Source organism: Ranitomeya variabilis, chromosome 2 (genome assembly GCF_051348905.1).
Source record: "Ranitomeya variabilis isolate aRanVar5 chromosome 2, aRanVar5.hap1, whole genome shotgun sequence".
NCBI lineage: Eukaryota > Metazoa > Chordata > Amphibia > Anura > Dendrobatidae > Ranitomeya > Ranitomeya variabilis.
The window spans coordinates 717,909,082-717,921,714 of record NC_135233.1 but is presented as its reverse complement, the minus strand read 5'-3'; the positions used below and the strand labels follow the sequence as shown (position 1 = coordinate 717,921,714).

Genomic DNA, 12,633 nt, shown 5'->3' with positions numbered 1-12,633 from the left:
AGTTTCCGTTTTTTGCTCCCCTTCTTCCCAAAAGCGAAAGTTTAATATTTTTTCCATCTATATGGCCATGTTAGCTCTTGTTTTTTGAGGGATGAGTTTTACTTTTGAACAACACCATCAGTTTTACGAAATAGTGTACTGGAAAATGGGAAAAAATTAAAATGTGGTGAAATTGCAAAAAACTGCAATCCCGCAACTGTTTTTTTTGGGCAGGGAGTTTTAACGTGTGCTAAAACTGACCTGCCATTATGATTCTCCAGGTCATTATGAGTTCGTAGATACCAGACATGTGTAGGTTCTTTTTTATTTATATGGTGAAAAAAATCAAAAGTTTGTAAAAAAAAAAAAAAGTCACTAGACCCATAGTGTCTCCATTTTTTCAAGATCTGGGGCTGGGTGAGGTCTCATTTTTTGCGTGCCATGCTGCTGTTTTTATTGATACCATTTTCTTATATATATGTTACTGTAAAAGTCAGACGGACGGTAAAACCTAGGATTTACCGGTCAATCTGGACATTCACCGAGGCCGTCGGTAAAAGCTCAAAATGAAAAGTAAAATTGGACTTTTACCGGTGAAGTCTTGGTAAATGTTAACATTTCTCAACAGTGTTGGTAAAAGTCAGATGTATTCCGTATAAACGAACGATTTTGGACTTTTACCTGGGCGATTTGGTAAATCTTGACATTTACCAGCATGTGTTGGTAAAAGTAACTTTGAGTCACAGAATTCTGACTCTGACCAGCAGATGATGGTGGTAAAAGTTAACTAAACGCATTTTGAGTCAGACACCTTTCCCACTGTGTCCTCCATTTCCTCGCCCACGGTGGCTTACTCTTTTTATTACACCCTTCTCAGCTACATTTACCAAGAAGCCGTGGCAAATGTGCACATTTACCAACTGCGCTTGGTTAAAGTCAGATGTTCCATCTTCACACCAGATATTTCTGACTTTTACCAACACTGTTGAGAAATGTTAACATTTACCAAGACTTCACCGGTAAAAGTCCAATTTTACTTTTCATTTTGAGCCTTTACCGACGGCCTCGGTGAATGTCCAGATTGACCGATAAATCCTAGGTTTTACCGTCCTTCTGACTTTTACAGTAACATATACAATCTTTTGATTGCCCATTATTTCAATTTAGTGCACTGTTACGGCAACCAAAAATACCGTAATTCAGGCTTTTTGATTTTTTTCTCCTTACGCCGTTTACCGATCAGATAAATTATTTTTATATGTTGATACATCGGGCAATTCTGAAAGAGTGATACCAAATATGTGTATTTTTTCTTTTTTTTAATTGTTTTGTTTGGAATGGGGAGAATGGGGGATGATTTAAACTTTTATTATTTTTTATTTTTTATATTGTTACAAACTTTTTTTTAACTTTTTACTAGCTTTAATAGTCTCCATGGGAGACTAGAAGCTGCGATCATTTCATCACTTGTCCTTAAATTTTTTGCATGTTAAAATGTTAATTAATACATGCTATTCTGCAGGCACAATTTGGACACAGCAAATTCTAAGCCTAATATTTAATGAAGGCCATCGAAACAGAACAGAACAGATTGAAACCTTTGACAGAGTTCCATGGATTGAGTATAACCTTAACAACGTTGACTACAACAGCCGTCCATCTCCTCGTCTCTTCACAAGTCACCTGCCTTATTATCTAATGCCTAAAGATCTGAAGTACAGGATGGGAAAAGTAAATCACATAAGTATTCTTTTACAATATTTATCATATTGAATCTTTTATAGATTTTACAATATTGGAGTTTTGAGAAACTTTGTGGCAAAAAATAACAACATTAGAATTATCTTCCAGAATTTTTTTTTCATTTTAGTCACATTTGCCTACCTGCAAACAGACAGGGCATAACATAATAAAATGGGTATGCATGGAAAAAAAAATCATAATGCAGGAAACAAAATGCCGAGAGCAATTATTTTTCCTAGGGTAGCTTATTTTCTTATAAATAAGGAGAAAATACAAGGAAGTGTTTTGAGATTGGGTTTGCTGATAAGTATTTCCAGTTTTTGTACAGAGTCTTTGGCCGAACAACAGACACAGTAACCACAGGATAACTTTGCCCGGTGGTTCTTCCAGCCGGCAGTATAACGGACTATTCCATGTGTTGATGTGAGTGTTTGTATGTGCAGATACGCCTGTGCATATTTTTGCATAAACTGTAAGGAGTAGTTATGTGTTTGTAAAGGCATGTGTCCAGGAACTTGTTGTGAAAGTAATGTATGTAGTGTGTGTATCATGGATGTAGCAACTGTGGTTATGTTGTTGTTCGGATGTGCACATATGTGTGAGTATACACTAAAGTGTTCTTTCATTATATAGATATTGTGACGGTCACAGGCACTGTATATGAGGGGAGATATGTGTCACGAAGATTGCTTTCTTCCGCGATCTGAAACCCATAAGTTTCTCTCCAGCATGCTATGTGGTGAAGGGGTTAACTAGCCATCACAAGGGTTTGGTTTTTTTGTGAGAAGGTGTAAGAGATTGGTGGGTGCCTACTCACCATATCTCCACCTCAAGGGTGTGGCTGGGAGTTAAATGTGCAGTCACTGTTTATTTTTTTGTGTTGTGCAAAGTCTCCAGATGTGGCTTCAGGAGTAGCGGAAATAATACTGTAGAAACTGGGATGCAAAGCAAGTGCAATAGGGTCTTATCTAGTAACAAGGTGAGTAAAAAACAGAGGTGTTTAACCTGATAGAGTTGTGCATTAGCAACATGTTATACACATGAATCAGCTGCAGCAGGACAGGAGTCAGCAGACCATAGTAAATTAGTTGACAAAAGGTGAAGTGTCCGAATCGGCGCTGATGAAAAATCCAGGAAACTGGCGGTTGCTTTAAAAGTTTTATTCAGAACAGGTTTTAAAAATTCAGCTCATTTAGAAGTTGCACAGGACGTCTTCCTCAGGACAAAACCCAGTGTGTAAAATAACAGATCAAGGCAGTTTTTACAAGCAGTAATTCTGAAGGAAAAAAAACACCAAACCGGGCACATCAAACTTCAAGCACTGCAACATTTTAAATCTTGTGGTAACGGAAACATTGTAAATAACAACGATATATATATAAGGTGCAAATCTGATCATGAAATGTTTAAAATAAATGAAATAAATAAAATGTGCGACTGAGAAATAAAAAAATGAATTTAAAAAAATCAAATATGTAGAATGCTTTTATTTTATTAGACAGGGTGTCTGGAACCCATGTTCAATAGGTGACTGTGAGCAAGCACACACTGATTTAGTGGGATCTGCCACCGATGAGTGGATATTATGCAATAAATCTAAGGAAAGAGCGATGTCAATTTGATGTAGAATAAATAGTGCAAATAAAGTTTTTTTTATATATATATATATATGGAAAAAATGTAAATTAGCACCCATATAAGCTGAGCTGTGATAACCAATGCATTGACTCAGTGCAAGCTGGAACTTCGACTGTGGTAGCTGCTCCATACCGATATGCCAGTGAAAGGAACCCTGGGAGGGGGGGTGGAAAACAAGTGATAAGTAGGGTTGAGCGAAACGGATCGGACAAATTCAAAAATCGCCGACTTTCGGCAAAGTCGGGTTTCGTGAAACCGGACCCGATCCCAGTGTGGGATCGGCCATGCGGTCGGCGATCTTCGCGCCAAAGTCGCATTTCATATGACGCTTTCAGCGCCACTTTTCAGCCAATGAAAGAGGACGCAGAGTGTGGGCAGCGTGATGACATAGGTCTCGGTCCCCACCGTCTTAGAGAAGGGCATGACAGTGATTGACTTGCTTTCTACGGCGTCACAGGGGCTATAAAGGGGCATGCATGCCGACCGCCATCTTACTTCTGCCGATCGTAGCATAGGGAGAGGTTACTGCAGCTTCATCAGAAGCAGGGATATAGTTAGGGAGGGAAGATTAACCCCCAAACTGCTTGTGTTGTAGCGATTTCCACTGTCTAACACCACCTTTTCTTTGCAGGGACAATGGAGGCTAGATTTTTGTGCATCAGTTCTGTAGCTTATTAGGCTGCCTTATAAGACTCCCTGATAGCTGCATTGCTGTTTGCACTGCTGCTGTGCAAACCAACTGCTTTTTTAAAAGCAAAAATCCTGTTGCTCCTTTCTGCACAGTTATCTTGATTAATTATCCACACTTTTGTGTGCAGCAGACCTTTTTATTGCTGGCTGCCATTCTTGTCCTGAGATCATTGTAGGGAGATTGAGATTGTAGTACAGTCCTTGTATTTTTTTATATATCTTCCAGCCACGTTCTGCCACTTACATTGTGTAGTGTAATGCACAGGGCCAGTTTTTGCATGCAGTCTACCCCCCAAAAAAAAGGGAGATTTAAATTGCCAACAAGTTTATATACGTCAGTTCTGTTTGTCGTATATCTGTCAGCCACGTTCTGCCACTTACATTGTGTAGTGTAATAAACAGGGCCTGTTTTTCGCTGCAGTCTCCCCCCAAAAAAGGGAGATTTAAATTGCCAAGTTTATATGCATCAGTTCTGTTTGTCGTATATCTGCCAGCCACGTTCTGCCACTTACATTGTATAGTGTAATACACAGGGCCTGTTTTTTGCTGCAGTCTCCCCCCAAAGAAAGGAGATTTAAATTCTCAACAAGTTTAGATAGACCTTCTACCTTGTTTTACAGTAGCATATAACGGTTGTTATTTTGGTTACATTTTCTCAAAAATGAGGAAGTGTGGTGGAAGAGGCCATGGGCGGTTGTTGCCAGCTGGTAATGATGGTGGTGGTGGTGGTGAAGCATCTGGTGGTAGTGGGAAAAGCAAAATAGCAGCTAAGGCTGGAGGTGTTGAGCCAGCTTCATCATCTGGCTACACAAGGCCTCGAAGGCTCCCGTTATCTGGGAGTAGGAAAACTGCTTTTAACCCCTTCACCCCCAAGGGTGGTTTGCACGTTATGGACCGGGCCAATTTTTACAATTCTGACTACTGTCCCTTTATGAGGTTATAACTCTGGAACGCTTCAACGGATCCTGGTGATTCTGACATTGTTTTCTCGTGACATATTGTACTTCATGATAGTGGTAAAATTTCTTTGATATTACCTGCGTTTATTTGTGAAAAAAATGGAAATTTGGCGAAAATTTTGAAAATTTCGCAATTTTCCAAATTTTAATTTTTATGCAATTAAATCACAGTGATATGTCACACAAAATACTTAATAAGTAACATTTCCCACATGTCTACTTTACATCAGCACCATTTTGGAACCAAAATTTTTTTTTGTTAGGGAGTTATAAGGGTTAAAAGTTGACCAGCAATTTCTCATTTTTACAACACCATTTTTTTTTAGGGACCACATCTCATTTGAAGTCATTTTGAGGGGTCTATATGATAAAAAATACCCAAGTGTGACACCATTCTAAAAACTGCACCCCTCAAGGTGCTCAAAACCACATTCAAAAAGTTTATTAACCCTTCAGGTGTTTCACAGGAATTTTTGGAATGTTTAAATAAAAATGAACATTTAACTTTTTTTCACACAAAATTTAATTCAGCTCCAATTTGTTTTATTTTGCCAAGGGTAACAGGAGAAAATGGACCCCAAAAGATGTTATACAATTTGTCCTGAGTACGCCGATACCCCATATGTAGGGGTAAACCACTGTTTGGGCGCATGACAGAGCTCGAAAGCGAAGGAGCGCCATTTGACTTTTCAATGCAAAATTGACTGGAATTGAGATGGGACGCCATGTTGTGTTTGGAGAGCCACTGATGTGCCTAAACATTGAAACCCCCCACAAGTGACACGATTTTGGAAAGTAGACCCCCTAAGGAACTTATCTAGATGTGTTGTGAGCACTTTGACCCACCAAGTGCTTCACAGAAGTTTATAATGCAGAACCGTAAAAATAAAAAATCATATTTTTTCACAAAAATTATCTTTTCGCCCCCAATTTTTTATTTTCCCAAGGGTAAGAGAAGAAATTGGACCCCAAAAGTTGTTGTACAATTTGTCCTGAGTACGCTGATACCCCATATGTGGGGGTAAACCACTGTTTGGGCGCATGGGAGAGCTCGGAAGGGAAGGAGCGCCGTTTGACTTTTCACTGCAAAATTGACAGGAATTGAGATGGGACGCCATGTTGCGTTTGGAGAGCCCCTGATGTGCCTTAACATTGAAACCCCCCACAAGTGACACCATTTTGGAAAGTAGACCCCCTGAGGAACTTATCTAGATGTGTGGTGAGCACTTTGACCCACCAAGTGCTTCACAGAAGTTTATAATGCAGAACCGTAAAAATAAAACAAAAATTTTTTCCCACAAAAATTATTTTTTAGCCCCCAGTTTTGTATTTTCCCGAGGGTATCAGGAGAAATTGGACCCCAAAAGTTGTTGTCCAATTTGTCCTGAGTACGCTCATACCCCATATGTGGGGGGGAACCACCGTTTGGGCGCATGGGAGGGCTCGGAAGGGATGGAGCGCCATTTGGAATGCAGACTTAGATGGAATGGTCTGCAGGCGTCACATTGCGTTTGCAGAGCCCCTAATGTACCTAAACAGTAAAACCCCCCACAAGTGACCCCATTTTGGAAAGTAGACCCCCTAAGGAACTCATCTAGATGTGTTGTGAGAGCTTTGAACCCCCAAGTGTTTCACTACAGTTTATAACGGAGAGCCGTGCAAATAAAAAATATTTTTTTTCCACAAAAATTATTTTTTAGCCCCCAGTTTTGTATTTTTCCAAGGTTAACAGGAGAAACTGGACCCTATATATTGTTTTCCAATTAGTCCTGAGTACGCTGATACCTGATATCTGGGGGGGGAACCACCGTTTGAGCGCATGGCAGAGCTCGGAATGGAAGGATCATCATTTGCAATGCAGACTTAGATGGATTGGTCTGCAGGCGTCACATTGCATTTGCAGAGCCCCTAATGTGCCTAAACAGTAGAAACCCCCCACAAGTGACCCAATATTGGAAACTAGACCCCCCAAGGAACTTATGTAGTTGTGTTGTGAGAACTTTGAACCCTCAAGTGTTTCACTACAGTTTATAACGCAGAGCCGTGAAGATAAAAAAAATAAAAAATTTCCCCCAAAAATTATTTTTTAGCCCCCAGTTTTGTATTTTCCCAATGGTAACAGGAGAAATTGGACCCCAAAAGTTGTTGTACAATTTGTCTTGAGTACGCTGATACCCCATATGTGGGGGGGAACCACCGTTTGGGCACATGGGAGGGCTCGGAAGGGAAGGAGCGCCATTTGGAATGCAGACTTAGATGGAATGGTCTGCAGGCGTCACATTGCGTTTGCAGAGCCCCTAATGTACCTAAACAGTAGAAACCCCCCACAAGTGACACCATTTTGGAAAGTAGACCCCCTAAGGAACTCATCTAGATGTGTTGTGAGAGCTTTGAACCCCCAAGTGTTTCACTACAGATAATAACGCAGAGCCATGCAAATAAAAAAAAAATTTTTTTCCACAAAAATTATTTTTTAGCCCCTAGTTTTGTATTTTCCCAAGGGTAACAGGAGAAATTGGATCCCAAAAGTTGTTCTCCAATGTGTTCCGAGTACGCTGATACCCCATATCTTGGGGTAAACCCCTGTTTGGGCGCACGGGAGAGCTTGGAAGGGAAGAAGCACTGTTTTACTTTTTCAACGCAGAATTGGCTGGAATTGAAATCGGACGCCATGTCACCTTTGGAGAGCCCCTGATGTGCCTAAACAGTGGAAACCACCCAATTATAACTGAAACCCTAATCCAAACACACCCCTAACCCTAATCCCAACGGTAACCCTAACCACATCTCTAACCCAGACACACCCCTAACACTAATCCCAACCCTATTCCCAACCGTAAATGTAATCCAAACCCTAACCCTAACTTTAGCCCCAACCCTAGCCCTAACCCTAATGGGAAAATGGAAATAAATACCGTATTTTCCGGCGTATAAGACGACTTTTTAACCCCCGAAAATCTTCTTAAAAGTCGGGGGTCGTCTTATACGCCGGGAATCGACTTGTACGCCGGTGTATATGGTGGGTGGGGAGGGGGAGTGATCCTGATGACGAGGGGGCGTCTCACAGGAAAGTGAGTAATCCCCATTACCTTATCCTAGCGGTGCAGCGTGGGGGTGTCAGTGCTGGGAGCGGCGGCGGCTGCTGTGTTCTGGTGCGGCGGCTCCTCTTCTGTGTGGGGCCTCTGTGCTGTGAGGTGGCGGCGGCAGCGGCGTATCTTTATCCAGTTGGGGCTCCTCCGGCATCTCCTTAGCCCTGGAGGCCCCGCCGCAACTCCATCGGTGCAATGTGGTGGCCTCCGGGAAAATGGCCGCTGCTCAGATTCAGATCTCGTGTCCCGAGATTTCGGGACGAGATCTGAATCTGAGCAGCGGCCATTTTCCCGGAGGCCACCGCATCGCACCTATTGAGCTGCCTCCGGGAAAATGGCCGCTGCATTGCACCGATGGAGTTGCGGCGGGGCCTCCAGGGCTAAGGAGATGCCGGAGGAGCCCCAACTGGATAAAGATATGCCGCCGCCACCGCCACCGCACAGCACAGAGGCCCCACACAGAAGAGGAGCCGCCGCACCAGAGCACAGCAGCCGCCGCACCAGAGCACAGCAGCCGCCGCACCAGAGCACAGCAGCCGCCGCCGCCACTCCCAGCACTGAGACCCCCACGCTGCACCGCTACGATAAGGTAATGGGGGATACTCACTTTCCTGTGAGACGCCCCCTCGTCATCAGGATCACTCCCCCCCCCCCAAAAGGCACATATTCACCGGCCCTATAAGACGACATAGGGTGTATAAGAAGACCCCCGACTTTTAAGAAGATTTTATATTTTAACTGGTAAAGTTGGGGGGTCGTCTTATACGCCCAGTCGTCTTATACGCCGGAAAATACGGTACATTTTTTAAATTTTTTCAATTTTTCCCTAACTAAGGGGGTGATGAAGGGGGTTTGATTTACTTTTATAGCGGGTTATTTAGCGGATTTTTATGATTGGCAGCCGTCACACACTGAAAGACGCTTTTTATTGCAAAAAATATTTTTTGCGTTACCACATTTTGAGAGCTATAATTTTTCCATATTTGAGTCCACAGAGTCATGTGAGGTCTTGTTTTTTGTGGGACGAGTTGACGTTTTTATTGGTAACATGTTCGGGCACGGGAGATTTTTTGATCGCTTTTTATTCCGATTTTTGTGAGGCAGAATGACCAAAAACCAGCTATTCATGAATTTCTTTTGGGGGAGGCGTTTATACCGTTCCGCGTTTGGTAAAATTGATAAAGCAGTTTTTTTCTTCGGGTCAGTGCGATTACAGCGATACCTCATTTATATCATTTTTTTTTATACGATAAAAGCTAATTTATAGAAAAAATAATTATTTTGGCATCGCTTTATTCTGAGGACTATAACTTTTTTATTTTTTTGCTGATGATGGTGTATGGCGGCTCGTTTTTTGCGGGACAAGATGACATTTTCAGCGGTACCATGGTTATTTATATCCGTCTTTTTGATCGCGTGTTATTCCACTTTTTGTTTGGCAGTATGAGAATAAAGCGTTGTTTTTTGCCTCGTTTTTTTTTTTTTTTTACGGTGTTCACTGAAGGGGTTAACTAGTGATATAGTTTTATAGGTGGGGTCGTTACGGACGCGGTGATACTAAATATGTGTACTTTTATTGTTTGATTTTTTTTTTATTTAGATAAAGAAATGTATTTATGGGAATAATTTTTTTATTTTATTTATTTATTTAGGAATTTTTTTTTTATTTTTTTTTTACACATGTGGACATTTTTTTTTTACTTTTTTACTTTGTCCCAGGGGGGGACATTTCAGATCGGTGATTTGACAGTGTGCACAGCACTCTGTCAAATCGGCGATCTCACTTAGAGTGCAGCAAGCTTACCAGCGCCTGCACTGAGCAGGCACTCGGTAAGCCACCTCCCTCCCTGCAGGACCCGGATGCCGCGGCCATCTTGGATCCGGGACCTGCGGCGAGGAGGGAGGTGGGAGACCCTCAGAGCAACGCGATCATATCGCGTTGCTCCGGGGGTCTCAGGGAAGCCCGCAGGGAGCCCCCTCCCTGCGCGATGCTTCCCTATACCGCCGGTACACCGCGATCATGTTTGATAGCAGTGTGCCGGGGGTTAATGTGCCGGGGGCGGTCCGTGACCGCTCCTGGCACATAGTGCCGGATGTCAGCTGCGATAGTCAGCTGACACCCGGCCGCGATCGGCCGCGCTCCCCCCGTGAGCGCGGCCGATCGCGCTGGACGTACTATTCCGTCCTTGGGAAGTAGGGCCCACCCCACATGGACGGAATAGTACGTCTAATGACAGAAAGGGGTTAAAGCCAGAGCCGCAGGAACAAGTTTTGGCTTTCCTTGCTGACTCAGCCTCTAGCTCTTTCGCCTCCTTCTCCGAAAGTTCCATATTTAAAAGCTGCGAGTCATCAGTGGGTGCTCCCAGGCAGGAACAGTCCTTGTGTCCTTCACCCAAACCAACAGTGAAGGATGCGTCAGGCGACACAACAGGTTACTCCATGGAGCTCTTTACACATACCGTGCCTGGGTTAGAAAGGGAAATTGTTAACCCCCCATTAGAAGATGAATCGGACATGGAGTGCACTGATGCACAGCCACAGCAAGATTATTATGCTGTTCCATTGACTCAGATCACTAAATTGCCCTCGCAGTGTACTGAGCCAGAATCTGACCCTGAGGAGACTATGGTGCGCCATCCCAAACTCTATAGCACCTTACACGGTGACACAGAGGAAGGTGCACATGACATTGAAGAGGAGGTGATAGATGACCCAGTTGTTGACCCACATTGGCAGCCATTGGGGGAAGAGGGTGCCGCTGACAGTAGCTCAGAAGCGGAGGAGGATGATCTGCAGCAGCCATCTACATCGCAACAGCTTTCATCTGGCAGGCCCATCTCAGGCCAAAAACATTTGTCAACCAAAAAAAACAGTTTTAGGACAGGGTGGCCATCCGGTGAAAGTAGCACAGCGTGCAATGCCTGAAAAGGTATCCCATAGTTGGAATAGTGGAGTGTGGCAATTTTTTAACTTTGCACTGATCATTCGGATCTTGGTTATCTGTAACAAATGCTCAAAGGCCTTTAGCAGAGGGAAGAATCCCCAAAATTTAAATACAACGTGCATGCGTAGACATTTAACCAGCATGCACTTGCAAGCCTGGACTAACTACCAAACGTCCCGTACCGTTGGTGCACCTGCTCAGAATGAAGGTAGTCAGCAACGCTACATTGCTTCCCTCACTGTAAGCCCACCGGTTAGGACACCACCAGCAGCAAATGTGGAGGTATCGTCGCAAGGCCAAAGCAGTCAGGGAATCCACAAGGTTTTTGCTAGGAAACACTGTATGTAGGTCAACATCAAGAATACCATCACCAACCCTCTCTCAATCCGCCATGTCCACCACCACCACCACCGCTAGTTCCACCATATGCACCTCTCCAGTCCAGCTCACCCTACAAGAGACTCATTAGGAAAAGAAAGTACTCTCCCTCTCATCCGCGTACACAGGGTTTGAACGCCCACATTGCTAGACTAATCTCGTTAGAGATGCCCTACCGGTTGGTTGAAAGTGAAGCTTTGAAAGCCCTGATGGCCTACGCAGTACCACGCTATGACCTACCCAGTCGACACTTCTTTGCGAGAAAAGCCATCCCAGCCCTCCACCAGCATGTCAAAGACTGCATTCTTCATGCACTGAGGCAATCAGTCAGTAGAAAGGTGCACCTCACAATAGATGCATGGACCAGTAGGCATGGCCAGGGACGTTATGTGTCCATCATGTCATACTGGGTTAATGTGGTGGATGCAGGGTCCACAGGGGACAGCCATAGTGGGACAGTTCTGCCTAGCCCACGGTCTAGGAAACAGTTGGCTGTAGGCTTTCGCCACCCCTCCTCCTCCTCCTCCAGAAGCGAAAGCTCGTCCACAGAGCGCAGTCGCATGACCACTCTATCCGTAGCTGCCAGTGTTGCACACAAGGTGTCCCATTATGGAACAGCTAGTGGTAAGCGTCAGCAGGTTGTGTTGGAAATGAAGTGTTTGGGTGACAACAGACACACCACGGAAGTTCTGGCAGAGTACTTGCAGCAGGAAACTCAGTCATGGCTGGGCAGTGTACAGTGATAACAGAAGGAATTTTATGGCTGCCATAGCTCTTTCAGAACTGAAACACATACCTTGCCTGGCTCACACCTTGAACCTGGTGGTGCAGTGCTTCCTGAAAAATTATCCGGGGTTACAAGCCCTGCTCCTCAAGGTGCGAAGACTTTGCTCGCACATCCGCCGGTCGCCCGTACACTCCAGCCATATGCTGAACCATCAGCGATCGCTGAAGCTTCCCCAGCACTGTCTAATAACACTGGGGAACACAATTTTTTAAGAGTTAGGTCAGACAACTGTTCTTAATTAATTTTTGGATGCTGAATCCAGAAATGATCTGAGTTTTTCTCTATCACGTCAAGTTTTTGAACTATAGGATTTTTGTCTTCTCAAAAATAAAACTACTGTACCTAAAAAGTGTTTTGTTTTTTTTTAAATAGTACAAATATGAACAAAAAATGAAAATATATAAGAAATAGGCATGACAAATATGT

The 12,633-nt window shown here is 43.5% G+C and overlaps 1 protein-coding gene across 1 annotated transcript in view; it reads left to right on the top strand.

The window, feature by feature from the left end:
* Positions 1-12,633, top strand: part of LOC143807686 (amine sulfotransferase-like) — a 95,889-nt gene that overhangs the window by 19,309 nt on the left and 63,947 nt on the right. The window contains exon 3 of the mRNA XM_077289514.1: positions 1,502-1,710. Within this exon, the coding sequence (XP_077145629.1) occupies positions 1,502-1,710 (209 nt within the window). The remainder of the gene's footprint in view (positions 1-1,501; positions 1,711-12,633) is intronic.